At 51.9% G+C, this 17442-nt stretch overlaps 1 protein-coding gene across 1 annotated transcript; it reads right to left on the bottom strand.

Moving 5' to 3' along the window:
* Positions 1-623: 623 nt before the first annotated feature.
* LOC116499169 (excitatory amino acid transporter 5-like) lies at positions 624-15672 on the bottom strand. The gene is made up of 11 exons (XM_032203818.1): positions 15496-15672; positions 13594-13673; positions 10616-10828; positions 9979-10021; positions 8980-9202; positions 6136-6235; positions 5690-5923; positions 3987-4181; positions 3025-3159; positions 863-975; positions 624-757 (listed from the first exon to the last, which is right to left on the bottom strand). Exons 1-11 carry the CDS (start codon positions 15670-15672, stop codon positions 624-626), a joined length of 1647 nt encoding a protein of 548 aa, XP_032059709.1.
* Positions 15673-17442: the final 1770 nt, after the last annotated feature.

The raw sequence follows: 17442 nt of genomic DNA, 5'->3' as shown, positions 1-17442 counted from the left end.
CCCTTCCGTCCTGGCAGCTGAAATGAATCTCTCTGGCACTGGAAGTGAAATGCTCCAACCAGCTCTTCTCTGTTTGTGTAATGGCTGGAAAATCCCGTTATGTTCAGCTTTAATTTTGAGATCTGGACAAAAAATACACATAGGTTTTTAGATGAGAACCTTATATAGTATAGTAATATGTAATATGTTTAGTGTATATATATTAATAAAAAAGATTTTAAAAAATATATTAAAGAAAATAAAGCCTTACAGCATGCAGCCTGGACAGCAGATAAAGGCTGCCGATGTAAGGTGTCCGATTGTTTTCTCATCTCTGTTACTTTCTAATCCAGTCTAGTTTCCACTTCCCAGTACGTGCTCTCCTCCCTAACTTTGGAAGAGAACTGAGCTTGAGAAAATGTGTGGAATAAAACCTTCAAATCCCAGCTGCTTTAGACAGAACAGCCAGTCTAGCCATATCCTCCCGTACAAGCAGCGGGCTCTGCTCATTGGAGAGTCCCAAAGTCTTCAAAGGGTAGAGGATGTTTCTACTTTTTGTGCCAAGTAAGGCCTTTGTCTTGCAGAACATCCATATGCATCAGTTTAGCACCGAGATCCCATCCTGGGCATGGGAATGCTGTGATCTACACTTGACAGATGTTGTAGTGAACTCCTGTCTGATCAAACAAACTTTCTTCAATCAGTTCAATCACGTTGTCTTTGGGATGCAGAAGTGAGGTCTCTGCAGAAGGAAACTTCTCTGTGTTGCTCACTGGATCTTGCTGCAAAAGGAACAAAATGCTGTTTTATTTTCCTAATTGAGTACTTCCCTTGTGTCTGTCTCTAGCCCTGATGTGTCCTGTGTTCGCCTGCTCTCCCAGACAAGCTGTACCTACCTTAGGGGGCTTTGGGGCAAAGTCTTTCTCGCAGATGTGTTGTATGATGCCAGCAGCCAGAGCATCTCCGAGGACATTGGTCATAGTTCGGAATCGGTCCCTAGAAGAGAGAAAGCTGTGAGGCTGCAGTTGGTGGCCACGGCCAGAGTGGCCGTGGTCTTTTATGGCTTTGGAAGGTGAACCCCCATCCCTGACACCTCTACCGTTATTCTTGATAAGAACCAGCTAAGACAAATGGGGTATTGCCCTTGGCCCTGTGCAAATACAGCAAGAAATTGGTACTAGCATCTCATCACACTCATCTCTAGCGTGTAGGGGTGGCTGCCCTCCTACCGAAACTGGTGCATCGTGCATTTTCCTTCAAAATCTGTGTGAGCCCCCTGAACCACAAAACTATTTAAGGTGACACTTCGGGATGAAATTGTGTTTGTCCAGCCCTAAGGCGAGTTCTTGTCATGTCAGTAGGAAGTGCCAGCAGTGTTACTGTAGGTGATACTACTGGTGCCTTGTGATGCTCAAAGATGTAGCTGACATTTTGTTCTGATGAAACAACTTCCACCTGAAAAGTTAAAGTTCCTGTGAGTGTAAGAATGAGAAAAGCAGCCGTGGTACTTGTGCTGTTCCCTCTCTACAGGATGGCTGTGAAGACCAAACCAGCAACCCATGCATCAGTTCCTTAAAAGTCAGTAACTACACTGTATGTTTTTGTCACCTACCTAACTTGCTTCATTTTTTCCATACTACTTTTAAATGCTACATTTCATGAATGCATATGTTATGATAAGTGTTATCAGGCATCGTATTTTGTCTCAACATCAATCTGGTCTTCATCCACCAAGGCGAGGACTACCTCCCTGGAAGACAGACCTTGGCGTTGGATGCAGTCTTTTGAAAATGTCATCCTTACTTTTAGAAACTCCAGTGATGTTTTAGTTCTGGTGACAGATGGCTTGTAAGATGTAAGTTGCCTATTGAATGCAACTTTTTTTTTTTTTCCCCACTATTATATCTATTCATGAAGGGGCCCCTAATTTTCTTTTATGATTTAGTGTCACAACCAGCTCATACTTTACCTTTTTACTGTTCTGTTCTGACAATCAGTAAGCATCTCAGATCATTTTTTTTTTCCTTTTTGCCTTTTAAACATCTATCCCAACCCTCTTATCTATCCCTAGTCTATCTTTCTGTCCTCTCCTAATTATGAAAAATCCCATGTCTTAGGAATAAAAATGGCAACCTGGATGAGCACATACGCTGCAAATATTTCCAAGTGGTTTATGGTTTGTATCAGCTAATTTTATCCTAAAGATCATGCTTTTGTCCTAAACAATTTTATGCTTCCACCCCTTCTGTCTCTATTGTTGTTAGCACCCATCTGGCTGGTTTTCATTTCTCCTCGTATGAAGCCAGAGACCTTTCTGCAGCCTCGTTCATCTCGCAGGGAGATGTTCCACCAAAGCAGTGACCACTGTACCTTTCCACACTTACCTGTCCGACAAACCGCTTTCAGTCTCGTGCTGTCCATCCTCCTTTGCTCACAGAATGGACAGCTTGGAGGAGACTGGGACTTGAGGTATTTCTAGGGAATACATCAACTAGCAGCCTTACACGGTAACGTTTATGAAGACAACAATATGTGTCTGCTTCCCTCCTTTTCTACCTCTTGTTATGGAGGAAAGTGGAATCCTTTCCATCTCTTGAAAGTATACATGCATACCTAGATATTTCAATATTTCAGAGGGGGGTTTTGTTTGTTTTTCACTTGAGACCTAGCAAAAATTTGGGGTACAATCTGATAAGGATTTAGATTTAAAAAAAAAAAAAAAAGGCGCAAGTTTGTATCTTGCATGGGGTAATTTCATCACTGCTTCTGAGTGCAGTCCCTAAGGAGGCAACAAACTGCAGCAGGCACCTCAGAACAGAAACACCTTAGCTCAAACAATCATTTAAGAGACTTTTACCTGTCATTATCATAGGCTGTTTCAGGAAAATAATGGGAAAACGAGGAATCTTACACTTGGCTCCTGACCTTGTGTGTGATCCCATAACCTCTGTTACCTCTGCTAGAGCTGCTCCAGGAAACCCAAACACGTCCCCACTATCAGCTGCCGCTAGCACCAGCCCACAGCATCACCTCTGGGAGACTTACAGCGCCCAGTCCACGGCCACGATGAGTGTGATGTCGGCGGTTGGCAGCCCCACAGACGTCAGCACGATGACCATCGTGACGAGCCCCGACTGGGGGATCCCAGCCGCTCCTATGCTCGCTGCTGTTGCTGTTATGCTGCAGAGAGAGGAAGGCTGCAGAATTAGTGCCACCAAAAAAGCTGCCTTTTTTTTTTTCTTTGAAGGAATGAGGTGTTGCATAAGTTATATATGTTAATAATAAAAGTAATCACGTCCTCATTATATCATTCTTTATGATATAGTGACAGGACCTGAAACACTTTGTTGGCCAAGAAAGATCACTTCCAGTTATTCTGAAATCTCACTGTAAGGAATTCTGCTTCTCAGGCTCCCATTGCAGTCACCTGCACACTTGTACAATTTGCTTGCCCGTCCTGATCCCCTGTGCCAGTGCTTCCTTCTAGCTCTGTGCTGGAATGGACCAGGGCGAGCTCTGAAAGGTGAGGACAGGCTCCAGCATGGGGGCCACTTGGTTCCTGGGGGCAGCCCCATCCTGGGGGGTTGCAGCTGCAATGCTTCGCCTCCTGCCCTGCTACTGTCCAGGGCCTTGGCTGTGGGCATGCACCTTGTGCTGAAAGCAGCCCTCTGCCTTCCAGCGTAGGCAGCCCCTCCTTGGAATGGCTTCATATTTGAAATTGTACTTATTTTTAGCTAGATGCTTTTTTTTCCCTTGCTTGTTAAATGAGGGTATTCCTGAAGGAGAATATATTACACCAGTGCACCCCTGTGCTGGTACAGCTCCTCGATGGCGTCACACTGCCCAGGCGTGCTACCCAGCTGGCAGCCCCGCTGTCACCCACTGGCAGGGGCTGATGCTGCAGCAGCTGGGGTGGTCTCAGCCAAATAAATGGATAAGGGGTGAGATACTGGTCTAATATCTATAAGAACGGAGAACTAATTTGACTGCTGCAAATAAACATTTACCTTATTGTTATGATTTGTCCCAAGTCCAAGTCGTACTCGTTGACCTGAGCGATAAAGATAGCAGCGACTGCTTCGTACAGCGCTGTGCCGTCCATGTTGATGGTGGCCCCGACCGGCAGGACGAAGCGTGCCACGCGCCTGTCTATCCCGTTGTTTTCCAGAAGACACTTGAGGGTGATGGGCAAGGTTGCTGAGCTGCGGGAGAAGAAACGATAAGTAATTGTTTTCCATGTTGAGCACTCTGCTGTCTGCAGCCTAACAGTATACAAACATAAGTCCTCCTGGGGTAGTGCAGCAGCACTGTTACACGAATTGCTATGCATTTCTTCATCTGCCTGGGGAATACACAATTAGCCAAGGAGTCAGACACTGTCTGTCATAAGCCTGCAGTACCAACGGAATAAACTCAAAAAATCATTTTGGTGTCTGAAGGCATCACACTACGGAGAGCTTTGTGCATGGGTTCCGTCTGTTTGTTGTAATCCCCGCTCCCCACATTTATCCCACAACACCTGGACATTTGTACGAAGCAGAAGTGCCCACCCCAGCCCCCATGGGGCTCCTTCAGCCCTGGTTCAGCCCCAGTGTGCAGTGGGGAGCATCTGTACCAGTGTCACCCAGTGCTGCCCAGTGCTGCCCAGTACCACCCCACTGAACTCGTGCTCGTTTCTGTCGGGCACACAGATGTGAGCTGTATGGTGGGAATCAGGATAAGGATGGGGAGGAAGAGGACAGAATGAAAGATGGAAAATGAACGTGGAAAAGAAGCCGATGGGACTGCGATCAACTCTTCAAGGCAGGCGCTGCTTTTCCAATGTGTGCAGGGTGCAGACGCCCACAATCCCTAGAGCGGACGGCAGGACGAGGACAAAGCTCTCCCACCAGCCCCTACACAACAGCCCCTCAGCTTGCACGCTGGCTGGAGAGCAGCAGCTGCTCGTGGCAGCCCATCTCTGCAGGGAAAGGTCCCAGCATGGTGCTGGTGCTGCAGGAATCCCATGTCGACCTTGGGGTTTTGCCAGGACCCTGTGCCTGGCAGGACAATGGTGGCTACAGGAGGTGCTTCCGAGGGAAACAGCAGCAAGAGCCGATGGAAACAGGGATGGGGTCCCCCATGCAGGACGAGAGAGAGTTGTCTACACCAGTGTGCAGAGACAGGGGAAAGGGCAGGGAGGGACGGTCCTCTATGGTTTTACTGAGCTCGTGTACAGCACTGATGCCAGGGAGGGCAGGAAAACTTCACTTGGCCTAATGCTTTCTGAGAAAATATTCTGGTCTGTGTGTCTTTCAGAAAGGATGGTAGTTTCTGATGTACATTTTCTTAATTGTTTCAAAGAATGTTTTGCAATAAAAATTAAAGATATAAAAATTATTTACAATTAGAAAACCTTATCAAAATAGACAAAACTTTCCTTTGGAGGAGCGTGGTATACACAGGAGTTGACTGAGGTTTTCAGTAAAGTATCCAGAAGTGTTTTTGATGTTTTCAATTAAAATCCAAACTCATAACCATGCACTGCTTTATAAAGCACCTACAGAAGCCCTGTTCTGTGTTTTCGAATAGTGCTGGAGCATGATTTCTCTTTTATGTGTTAATTGCATCTATTCTGCAGTGTGGCCAGCCGTACGCGCAGCCGGGTCTCCCACAGCTAAGCCAGAGCCCTTCCCAGCTGTACCGGCAAATTTTGGCCATGCTTTCTTACCTGGAGGATGTAGCTAAGGCAATCAGCAAGGCTTGCAGTATTCCCTTGATGAAAGCAAAGGGGTTTTTCTTGGTGATGAGCATAAAAAGCAGAGGTAAGAGAAAAAGTCCATGGATGACCAGCCCTGACACTACTGTAATGGCGTATAGTCCCAGCTTCTGTCCTATAACTGAGGGATCTTCCATCTCCAGGATCTTTCCAGCAATGAGAAATACAATGCCAAAGGGGAAGTACCTGCAAAGAATAAGCATGAGTACTTATTTATGGGGATCAAGCAATTATTGAAGCACTACACCATGGTCATTACATTATTTGGTACTCTATGATGCAGTCACACTAAAAATAAGTACAGTGCTTGCAGTAGATATTTGTAGACATATGTATGGCTGGCACCATCATTAACTAGCAGGTAAGAAAAGAACTGAATTGATCAAAAACAGATTTACCAGACTGCCATCGAGACAATTTTCATAACTGCTTCATTCAGACACTGGCACACGTTAACTAGCGGGGCTCCTCGCTCGCCCATTTTCCCCAAGAGGAGTCCTGCAACCAAACACAGTGATTTGTATTACTAAGCAGTACCAAAGGAGCAGCGTGCAATGCACCGAGTTTCTTGAGGGTAGTCACTGGAAGAGTCACTTCTAGAGGGGGACGAGCTGTCTTTTGGCTGCTCTTTGGTAATACTAGGATGATCTAGTTCCTGAAACAAACAGAAGTGCTTGGATTTGCCCAATGCCCACAGATGGCTTTGCCACCTGCCCACAGGTTGTACTGCAATGGTGACAGTGCCTGCATTAGTGTTAGGTAAGGAAGTATCCAGCCATGCTTGGATACGGGAATTAAGCCATCTGCCTTAATTCTGCTGCTTCTTTTGATGTTGCCTTAACACAATTCCCAGTCTAATTTTCAGTTGTAGGAATACTGGAGCATAAATACTTTATGGTTAGATGGGTTCTGGCATGGCTTTCTGGTCTGCCAGCACCAAATTAGACTGTGCTCAATCCCATTGTTTTCACTGCTGAGGAGGTTTCAGGAAAACAAAACCGAGCCTGAGTATTTGCCCATCTGGATTCGAGCCTGGTGCATACACTCGGTGTATGAGCTGAAATTTCTTCCGCAGCACTGTAGAAGTGTCTGCTTCGACTTGGAAAAGAAGAGTATAGTCAGCATCTTGTCCTGTCCCTCTCATCCTTCTCCAGTCTTCAGGGCTGAGGACTCCCAGAGACCTGGTGCATTTAGTTGGAACTCTGGCCAGCTAACATCTTGCTCCAAAAACAAATGAGAAATGGTCATCTTTGCCCAGCCTTGAGAAATGAGACGAGGCTGGACGTGTCATTCTTGGCTTCTTGGCTACTCGCCCAGTGTTTGGTGGTCATAGCAGCTGCCTTAAAAGAAGTCAGTTTCTCTGTGTCCTGCAGAGGGCTGCCATGAAGAAGATCACCCGAGCACATAACCCATTTATTTCAAGTAACTTTAAATCTCTGCCCTTTCCTTGATTTCAGAGGCACCAGAGTGGACTCTGAGGATGCTTCTGAGGAAGCCACTGGAGCTATGGTGGCTGCGTGGGGTTCCTCGTGGCACCACAGGGCAGTGGGCCAAAGCAGCAGGCCTCAAGGGCACCAGAAGAAGTGATGAGAGCACATCTTAGGGTCCTGCACCTTGCTCTGGTGCCCCTGGCGTGCTGTGCTTCGCCTCTGTGCTGCAGTTTGTGCGCATGGCTGCTCCTGATGGCCAGCAGCCACAGTCTCATGAAATGCCTGATTTTGAGATGGACACAAATGGCATTTGCTGAGATCTCACCTGGCCTTCTCCCCACTGTTGTGAGGAGGAGCAGAGCTTTGTTTCCTTCCAAAGGGGCTCCAACATCACAGGGCCATGGCCAGGCCCTCCCTGCCTGCTCTGCTTTCTGCTGGACAAACCCTACTCGTGCGGCCCCTCATGGGCGCTTCCCACCAGGCCCCGCTGCAGGTGCTGGGCTCTGTGGAGCTTTAATCCCTCCCAGGCCAGATCCGGATGGGTGCAGTTGGGTGACCGGGGCCAGCCCAGGTGATCTCCGAGCCCTAACGCAGCGCTGATCCTTACCCACACCAGCAGGGCAGCGGGCGGTAATCCCAGGGTCAGAAAAAGCAGCTTCTGGTCACCCGCTGTGCTGGGCCTGAGGAGGACGGGTGTCCCAAGACACGTTCCCCAAGCACCGGCGTGAAGGCAGAGCTCTGCCGATGGCGCTGGTCTCTGGGACAGGAGGGATCTCTTGGGATGGAGGCGCTCCCGGCGGGTTTGTCTCTGCCCAGCCTCCCTTTGGCCACCTCCTGCAGGCACCCAGCATGTCGCAGCCTCGCAAACTGCCCGGCCTCTGCCCTGAGGCAGTTCGGGAGGCTCCAGCACCGCTCTCCTGCGCTGCCTCCACACCCCAAATCCTCTAAGTGGCTTTTTGGATACTTACACACACTAAATTCAGGCTCCTCGCCCTCACCTCTTAATCTAGGTGTAATCCTGCCCCCACGCTGATCTCCTTGCCTCCTACTCCTTTCCCTTCTGGTTCCTCCTTTCCTCCTTTCTCACTCAGCTTTGCACCCACCTCATGCTCTGAGTCAGCTCCAGGTTCCTCCCCCTGTGACTTTCTCCCCTTTAAGCCTTCTTCCTCCCCATCCCTTTCACATGTTCCCCCCCATCCAACCTCTTCTTCTTTCCTTAATTCGTTACCAAACGCCTTGTCCATGTTGCATTGCAAGCTGCTCAGCGCAGGGAGCTTTCTCACCCTCTTCACAAAGTGCTCGTAGAAATTTCCACACGTCTGTGGCAGGCACCAGGTTTGACTCCTGCCTGCTCAGGGAGTTTGAGCGCCGCCAGCACAGGGGGTTTGGACCTTCACTACTACACTGTTTCCCACATAGGGTCTGCAGAAGTTACCGCTCACTTTAGCAGACTTCATAAGAAGGCTCCTGCAGCTCACGTTATGATTCAGAAACCTCAGGCTCTGAGGGCTCCTAGGGAAATTCTGGGGTCCTCCTGATCCTCCAGGCTGATCTGCGCATAACGAGCAGTTGTAACACCTTTTGCAAGCTCCGTTGCTGACATTACTGGTGGGAGATGGTGTTACAAACTGCCTGCCATGCCCAGTTTCCCAAGGACCTGAGCAGCTGGAGCTAAAACGACTGGTCCTGTGCCTCTGAGCATCCCTGCCTTGATTTACAGCACAGGGGCTGCAGCAGTTGCTGCTCTGGGTTGCAGCCTGGTGAGCGTGGCCAGGGAGCAGCGCAAAGCCCAGTTCTCTGATTAGCAGGTACCTATGGTTGCTGAGAAGATAACGATCCCCAGGACGTTCATTTCATTGCTGGTCCCGGGCAGGGTCCTGTAGGTCATCTCAGGAGACGGCGTCAGCTCGAGAAACACAGGGTGATGAATTTCAGGGTTTTCATCATCAGGTGCAAAGTAAATAAAACTGAGGGATTTCCCTGGGATCTTTGGAAATCCTGGGGACTTCACCACTGGGACAAGGACAGTTCGATACTGCAACAAAAGCAAAGCAGAGAGGTTAATGTCCCATTGGCAGCAAACTCCACATTGCTCTGAACACAGAGTCAAAGCCACCACTGGGCCAAGTGGTGCTGTAGGCTCAAGGTTTGGTTTTCGGGCAGTAAATTGATGAGAAGAAGAGAAGCAAGAAACAGGCAAGGGAAACTGAGCACAGCCATCCTCCAGGGCTTCACTTCCTTGGGCACACACATGGCATTTGAGTCTTGTCCCTGCAGGATCCCAGTGCAGGACTGGATAAGGAAGCACTGTGATGCCCACAGAGGGGCCCCTTTGGCCCCATGCCCCTCCTGGGAGCCCCAAAGACACTTTCCCAACATCGTGAGTGTGCCGCCCTGCCCCATGTGCTCATCCCTTCCCCTGCCCCCTCCTTCAGCCACCCCAACCTTTCCACCCAGCTTTCTGTCCCACTGTGTGCCAGCTCTGCACTGCTCCCTGATCCTGGAGCTGGCACTGGGGAGCTGCTGCACAATGCTGGGGTCCCTGAGGTCCCTGGGGTCCAAGCATCATATTGCTTTTGTGGAGGAGCCCTTCAGCACAGGGTGTCCCTGTGCCTGTGTCCCCCACCAGTCCCCTCTGCTCCGTGTGCACCCTGGGGTGAGCAGAAAGTGGCCAGGGAGCAGGGAGGGAGAGAAGGGATGGAGGGAGGGGAAGGGGCTCGTGTCCAGGCTGTGGCTGGGGGAGAGCAGCCCCGCCAAACCCAGCACCATCCCAACATCTCCAGAGCTTGAGCTGGGGCCGGGTGGGCTCACCTGCTGGAACGAAGCTTCGATCAGGTTGGAAGGAAACATGTTTCTGTAAGAGAGCAATTGTGCAGGGGTTAAAGTGTGCGGTGAGCTGGAGGGAGCCCAGGCAGCCCCCCTGGTGGGTGAGAGGCAAGCAGGAGGATTGCTACGGCCCCCACCCTCTGGGTGTCCTCCTGCAAACTGGGGGGGAATTGGGGCTGGAAGGTGAATGAAGAGCGGGACTGAGCCACACAAACTGGACTCATCAAAAGCCAGAAGCTGCGAAGGACCCTGGCCCTCTCCAGCCCCCTGCTCAGACCAAGACCAAGCGGGTGCAGGATGCTCGGAGCCCTCCTTGCCAACATCTCTGGGAGGCCGGAGCAGTGCTGGGAGGAGCTGTGCCAGCCCCGAGGCAAGCAGTGGGGCTGCTGGAGCACCCGTGGGCATAAGCAAGCCCCTGGGTGTGTGCAGGATGCACCCATGGGGAGGAGGCACCCTTGGGAGCAGGGAGCCCGCTCTGCACGGTCAGCACGGCAGCAGCTCTCCCATTTCCCCTCAGATCTCAGTATCCCCTGGGAAATCACAGCCCTGGGGGCAGATCTTGTTTGTGGAGCACCATCCAAGGTGCTAAGCCCCAGGCTCCCCCTGAAATCCCACCAGGTACCTGATCAGATCCAGCAACGCGTCGGCGGAGCTGAGCACCACTTTCCCCACAGAATAGTCCTCCTTCTGGGCAGCTGCGCCAGGGTGGATGCTGACCACGAGGATGATCCCGGTGGTCACCGCCATGAAGGTCGTCCAAAGGTAGTAGGTGATGGTGATCACCCCCATCTTCCCGCAGGCCCTCGAGTCCATGGTGGCCAGCCCAGACATGAGGCTGCACCAGAAAAAATCGTGGTCAGCATCTGCCCCCAAAGCTGCACGAGATGCACCCAGTGGGCAAAGTCTCCAACCTGTGAGAAGTTTCCACTGATTTTATTTTTTTTTTTGATGGATGCTCAGGGGCATCACAGGGCTCCTGCATGTTCAGGTGCCTGCATGGTGGCTCCCCAGGGGATCTTGCTCCCAGGGCAAGCTTGTGGCAGCCTGGGGGGTGCTGCGAAGGGCAGGACAGAGCTACAGGTCCCTTCTCAAGGTCTGGCCATGCCTTCTGTCTTCACCAAGGGATAGCAAGTACATATCCTTATGTTCTGACGGTGAATAACTAACACTGCTCTGGTTAGTGTGATACTGTTCTCTAAAACCTCTGGCTCACGGTGCTGCTATCACAGAATCATAGAATCATAGAAGCATAGAATATCCCAAGTTGGAAGGGACCCATAAGGATCATCGAGTCCAACTCCTGGCACCACACAGATCTACCCAAAATTTTAGACCACGTGACTAAGTGCACAGTCCAATCGCTTCTTAAACTCCACAGGCTCGGTGCAGTGACTGCTTCCTTGGGGAGCCTGTTCCAGTGTGCGACCACCCTCTCGGTGAAGAATCTCTTCCTGATGTCCAGCCTAAACCTCCCCTGCCTCAGCTTGACACCATGTTATGGGGTGTCAATGTCAGCTGCGAAGAAAGGTGTAAAACAAGGTGGGGTTGGAGCCCACTCCCCCAGGCAAAGAACCACAGGTTCAGACCTCACGTAAGCTTTCCTAAGAGCTAGCCAGTAAGCTACTTTTGAACAAAACTGGACTAAAAATAGAGAGGGTATTACGGGCTGTGCCAGCAGGCTGTTGGTGGGGACATCAAATGGGAGCATGTGGGGGCTGCAGTGTGTCACCCCCCCAGACATGCAGAGCTCCTGACCTCTGGTTTTCCCTGCTCCATCTCTCCTGGGACACTGCAGAGCCCCAGGAGATGCGGGGCAGGGATGGGGGCGGCAGGGTCAGTGCTGCCCTCGGGGACATGGCAGGGACAGGTGATTGAGGGAGCACAGATCCCCTCCTGCAGCCGCGTGCCTGGGAGGAGAGAGGCTCTGGGAAGCTGAGGAGAGGCCACAAAGGTGAGGCGGAGGCGGGTGAAGCTTTCTGACGTGAGGAGCTCCAAATCTGAGTGCCAAGCCGGGCAAATCCGTCCCCAGCACAAGCCTGGTCCCTGTGGGATGGTGCACGGAGGGGTGCAGCCACTTCACCATCACACAGTAATTAAATAAGAAAAATCCTGGTTGGGTTCAGCTTGCAGGAAATGTGCTGCGGGTGTTTTGCAGATGCCCAGACCCCCATGGGCAGCATGGCTGTTTTTGGGACAGGCCCTGGGCCCCAACAGCATTCGGCTGCAGGGAGCACTGGGAGCACCCCAAGAGACCCTGGCAGTGTGTTGGGAAGGGGGTGGATGCTGGGGCGAAACAGAAAGCAGCCCTATGGGGGCTGATGGCAAAAACACCGAGCTTGGCAAGGAAGGTGATCACGCTGCTCCCAAAAATAAACCAGAGGCAAACCAGGCAGCAAGCGAACTGAAAAACAACAGAGCAGTGAGACATCGGCAAGGGGATGAAAGTGAATTGGGTATTTCTGGTGACCATGTGCCGGTGATCATTTAAAATATGTGACTCTACCTCCGCTTTTTAAGGGCTCGCTTAGGGTTAAATGTGGCTCTGTTGCTTATTTCTCGATTCGGATGGCCTGATGAAAGTGGGATTTGCAAACATGACATGCAACAGTGATGACACTTCTGGTTCTTAACTGAACTGTCTCAAAATCCTCTAAACAAGGAAATCTGCTTTCAGTTTAAACCTCTGCCCAGCAGCAGCAGCCTGTGGCTGGTCCCACACTGCCAGCTGGATGGGCACAAAAAGGAAGCAAAACCCCAGACCAGTGCAGTATGTACCAAATCCAGGTCAGGGCCAATGCACCTCGTTCCTCCAGCAAATTCAGTGCCTGCAGCCTGCCTGACACACAGACAGCCTCACCGTGAGCTCTCAGTCCTAGCCACTGGGAAGTCCATGAGAGCAGCACCTCAGGACTCCATAAAACCTTCTCCAGCCACTTCCTACTGTCTTTGACCCTGAAGCCTGGACTGGACATTTTGATCTTCATTCTGCTGTGTGCTTTGCTGGTGGTTTTCTGCATGAAAAGCAAAGGAAATTACCCCACCCCACCCCCCAGTAGTGTTTTCCATCTCTCTCTAATGAGCATCTCTAATCAAAGGCAGCCCAGGCACAAGTGCAGAAATAACAACCCCTCCATTTCACACAGCCGCTCACAAAGCTGGACAAAACCATTACCCCCCTCTCTGATTTGGATCATTACACTTCAGAAAAGTTTACGGGGTTTAGGTTTTTCTGCTGGGACATATTCAAACCAACTTTTCAGCATTTTTTTATGGTGACAATGTCATTGCTGGAGTACCTGGGGCTCACCCTGGCAGGGAAGTAACCACTGCACTCAGAATGATCGCTGTAAGGAAAGCAAAGTAAAGGCAAAAACCAAACAAACCAAATCAAAACCTCCTCCCCTGAGCTCAGGGCCTGTCCTAGTCCATCACTAGGAGATTATGGGGTTCAATGGACACCAAGCTATGGATGCTGCCTGGGTGCTGGCTGTTTGGTGTGGGGTTATTCTCACCCTGGGCAGTTTTGAGCCCTGTCTCATGGTGCGTTCTCCTCAATGGGACACAGAGATGGCACTTCAGAAGCAGAAGATGATGTCTTACCTGGAGGTGATCAAGGGTAGGATCAGCATCTTCAACATCCTCATGAGGAGCTCTCCAGGAAAGGAAAAATACTGCTTCTCCTGCACAGAGAGCAGAGCTGGTGTGTCAGCTGGGAGCTGAGAAGTGGATGCTGACCTCAGGTTAAGGGCTCAAACCTGACATTTTTTTTTTATTTTTTTTTCCTAATGGGACATAGCTTTGAGCTTGGCTCCCAACCTGTGATTGCTGAGACACAGCTTCCTTGGCTGACCCTTACCAGATCTGGGCTGGGGCCAAGAAATATGGGCTACAAGTGGGAAACCTGGCTGTGAGCTGGAGCTGGGTGTGTGCGGCTGCTCCCTTCCCTAAAGCATCTTTGGACCCACCACCCTCTGGGGAATGGCCTCCATGGCCCTGCTGCTGGCTTGTGCCCGGTGCTGCTCCTTGTTGGGCAGCAGAGACTCAGCAGTGACCCGAAGCCTCCAGGTGCAACCTGGTGCCCACCCTCCCTACCTCCTTCCATCCATCTGCCAGCCAGCCGGCCCTCCACGATCCGTCTGTCCCTCCAGCTGTCTGTCCATCCACCATCCCTCCACCCACCACCCTCCTGGACACTCAGCAAGTTCCTTCCATGCCTCCCTCCCTCCTCCATCAGCCCATCCACCACTGTCCATCCTCCACCCAACCTTCCCCCCCGGCCCCCAGCTTTTCACTGCACCGCCCTGGAGACGTCAGGGAAAGGTCTGAGGTGGCCGAAGCCAAATGTGTGCTTCCACTGCTCCAAAGGACCGAGCACCACTGGGCTTTGGGGGATGCCAAGGCAAACTATGGACCCAGGTGCCCCGTCCTGCCATCCCTGCGTGGCCCAACCTTGGCTGAGCTCCACGTAGCGTGGGGACAGAAGGGTGCAGGAAGGAGCCCCAGAACCGAGGAGCGTCCTCTTTTCACTGGATTTTCCATCCCTGTGACACTTCCCCTTTTGGGGAAGGAAGCAGGGAATGGTTGCTTCATGTGCGGCATGGAGGCTGGGCCAAAAGTCCCTAACGGGGAGAACTGGGCAGCAGCAACGGGGCTGGGGCAGGACAAGGGGCAGGACCCCGGGTGGGTGCAGGCCCCATGGGAGGCCGTGGGGTGCTTGTGGCCATGTGCACTGGGACACAGCGGGATTACACCCCACTGCCATTAAGTAAGGAGATCATCCTCGCTCGGGGCAGTGATGCTGCAGTCCGTAATTGAAGTGACAAGCCCCTGCTAAATCCTTGTAGGTTACGCGGGGATGTTCCAGCATCAGCCGAGCTCACTGAAGCCGGGATCCCGCTGAGCATCCTGCCTCCCGTGGCTCAGCCAGCCCGGCCCCACACCGAGCTGAGCTACGGCTGAGATGATCGATGCCATTAAAGCCACTGGGATTTCACTGCGGTGACATTTAACAGGGCAGCGCTCCTGGAAATCGCTGGGCGATGGCAATTGCTGGAAGCCCCCAGGCTCTCAGCAACCCCTGAGTGGTTTTTGCTGGATCTTCTCCAGAGCATGGACCTGGGCTTTGCTTTGAGCATCTGCAGGGAGAGGCAGCAGAAGCTCGGCCCCGGGATGCCAGCACTGCTGCTTTGTGTTTTAGGCTGTTCCCAACCCCTGGGGGCAGTGGGGCAGGAGCCCCCCCTTCCCATCCCCATCCCTCCTGCAGGATCCTGCAGCCTGACAGGGTCTGGCCCAGAGCCCCCACTCCCAGAAGAGGGTGACAAGATTTGTCCTGCGGCTTTTGGGCAAAATATAAATAAATAAATAAAAGGCAAGCCACAGACAGAAACCATCCAGAATGTCCTTTCTTGGGCTGAAGCCTTTGCTTTTGTGGCCATGCCCCTCTGTGGCTGCCCTGACTGCCGGTCCCACTCCCTCGCTCCCATCCCATCCCTGGCACCTTACCAGCTCCGTCAGCTCCAGTGCCCGCAGCAGGAAGCCCAGGAGGCAGCCGGTGGCGACCGACAGCATCGACAGGGTGAGGAGGCCGTTTTTGCTCCAGAAAGTCCGCACCCCCTTCCAGAGGTGCATGGAGCTCACGGAAAGAGAGGCCAGCAGAGCTTTCCGGATGCGATCCCACATGGTCCCGCTCAGCCGTGCCCCTGGGAGCAGCCCCCGGCACCATGCATCGCTCCGGGCATCGGAGCCCTGCCCTTTGCCAGCTGTGCCGGGTGGTTAATCCCCAGCGCCAAGAGCCGTGCTGCTACCGGGGAGCCTTTCCCATAATGGAAAGTGACGTCTTCAACTGGGTAATCTGGACTGGGCTTTCTGCGAGCGCCTTGTGCCGATCCCAGCCGAGTTAACCCTTCCTGCTGCTCCCACCCTAATGGATCGGGGCCACACGCTGTGAACTGGGAGCAGGGACACAACGGGGGAGCTCCCTTCCATAGCAGCTCACGGTCCAGGAGGATCTGGGTCCCGGGTCCTGCTGAGCCCATCAGAGGCTGCTGCAATGTTTGGGCTCCCACCGGCTGTGAGTGCATCCCCATCCCACCCCACATCTGCGTCGGTGCAAGGGCTTCTCTAGAGCAGAGCTTGCCAAGGACTTTTCCAAAACCATTAATAAGCTCATCCAAGGATTTCCTGTGCTGGTCTGAACAGTTCGGCACCCCAGCATATCGATGGATGGTGCTAAAGGGACCCAAAGGAATATCTGTCCCAACAGATCCAACCCCCCTGCCCCAGCTCTTCAAGGAAGCTGCCCCGCAGGCCATGGGCTGCTCACAGGGTGCATGTACAATAATCATTGCTGCTTACAATATTTTGGGATATTTCTTGTTGCTGGATTGGTTCAGGGATACAGCGCTGTTCCCAGGGAGCTGAAGATGCTCTGCGACTGACAAAATGCTCAAACTTCTCTGAATTAAAACCTTTCTTGCACAGATTAAACAAACAAACAAAAAATTAAGAACACAAAACCCTCTCAAATCATTGCTATATTTTACACATACGAAACTAGGCCACAGACAGGGCTTGATATGGAGATTTATTTCAAGTCCCTGCCTCTGTGGGACAGGATCCTTGCAGCACCACAGTGTGCTGAACAGCCTTGCTGCTGTTTCAGCAAGGATGTGGTGGCTTTTGCAAGCTATCTCAGAGGAAGCAGACCTCCTTCCAAAGCAAGAGCGTGGCATATAGTACTTTCCATGTTTTGGTCTTTGGAGAGGTCTCTGTTGGTGTGCATCATGACTTCGGCTTTAGCATGGATTGTTCAACCTGACAGGTGGAATAGATAAAATATTTGTTCATCAGCATAGCTAAAATACAGCTGTCTCCATTCAGTTCCATCTGCAAACCCTCTGCATGCAGAGGGATGGAGTCTGTAAGCCATGAGTCAGTAACAGCTTGGGAAAAGCATCCCAAGTTGTTTGGGGGATCAGGGACACCTTAAAGGGGTCCATGGGGCTAGCTGCAATGGGAGGGAGCAAGCTGAGAAGGGAAAGGATGTGGAGAAATCCACGTAACTGGGAGTGGAAGAACATGGGGACCTGTGGGGACCTGTGAGGAAGAAAGGTATGTCCCAGGGAAGAAAGAAATCAAAGAGGGAGGGGAGATCCCAGCTCCTATGAGATGGAAAGCAGGGAAATAGCAGGGGGTGGGAGGGGAGGCCCTGGTACCAGTGCCTGGGGAACGGGCCCTGGGACCATGCTGCCTGCTGCCTGCTAAGGGATTCAGGACCTGAACCACAGCTGCTGCCTGCTCATGAACTGGCAGCAGTTCACTTGAACCTACCATAAATCTCAACGTCGTCATAGATGTCAGTGTCCCTGTGGGGAAAAAAAAAAAACAGGATGCTGTGAGCAGTCTGGTCCCCCACGACCTCCCACCACTGAGGCAAGGGCCAGCTCCTGC

Source organism: Aythya fuligula, chromosome 26 (genome assembly GCF_009819795.1).
Source record: "Aythya fuligula isolate bAytFul2 chromosome 26, bAytFul2.pri, whole genome shotgun sequence".
NCBI classification, from domain to species: domain Eukaryota; kingdom Metazoa; phylum Chordata; class Aves; order Anseriformes; family Anatidae; genus Aythya; species Aythya fuligula.
This window is presented reverse-complemented; position numbering and strand designations above follow the sequence as displayed.

What these genes read in the sequence shown, in the direction of transcription:
- LOC116499169 (XM_032203818.1), bottom strand. Translation starts at nt 15,672, where the DNA reads ATGTGGGATCGCATCCGGAAAGCTCTGCTGGCCTCTCTTTCCGTGAGC. An exon ending in TATCTTCTCAGCAACCATAG is followed by an intron (nt 6,236 to 8,979) that starts GTACCTGCTAAT and finishes GTTTGGTTGCAG; the next exon opens with GACTCCTCTTGGGGAAAATG. An exon ending in GGACAAATCATAACAATAAG is followed by an intron (nt 3,160 to 3,986) that starts GTAAATGTTTAT and finishes CTCTCTCTGCAG; the next exon opens with CATAACAGCAACAGCAGCGA.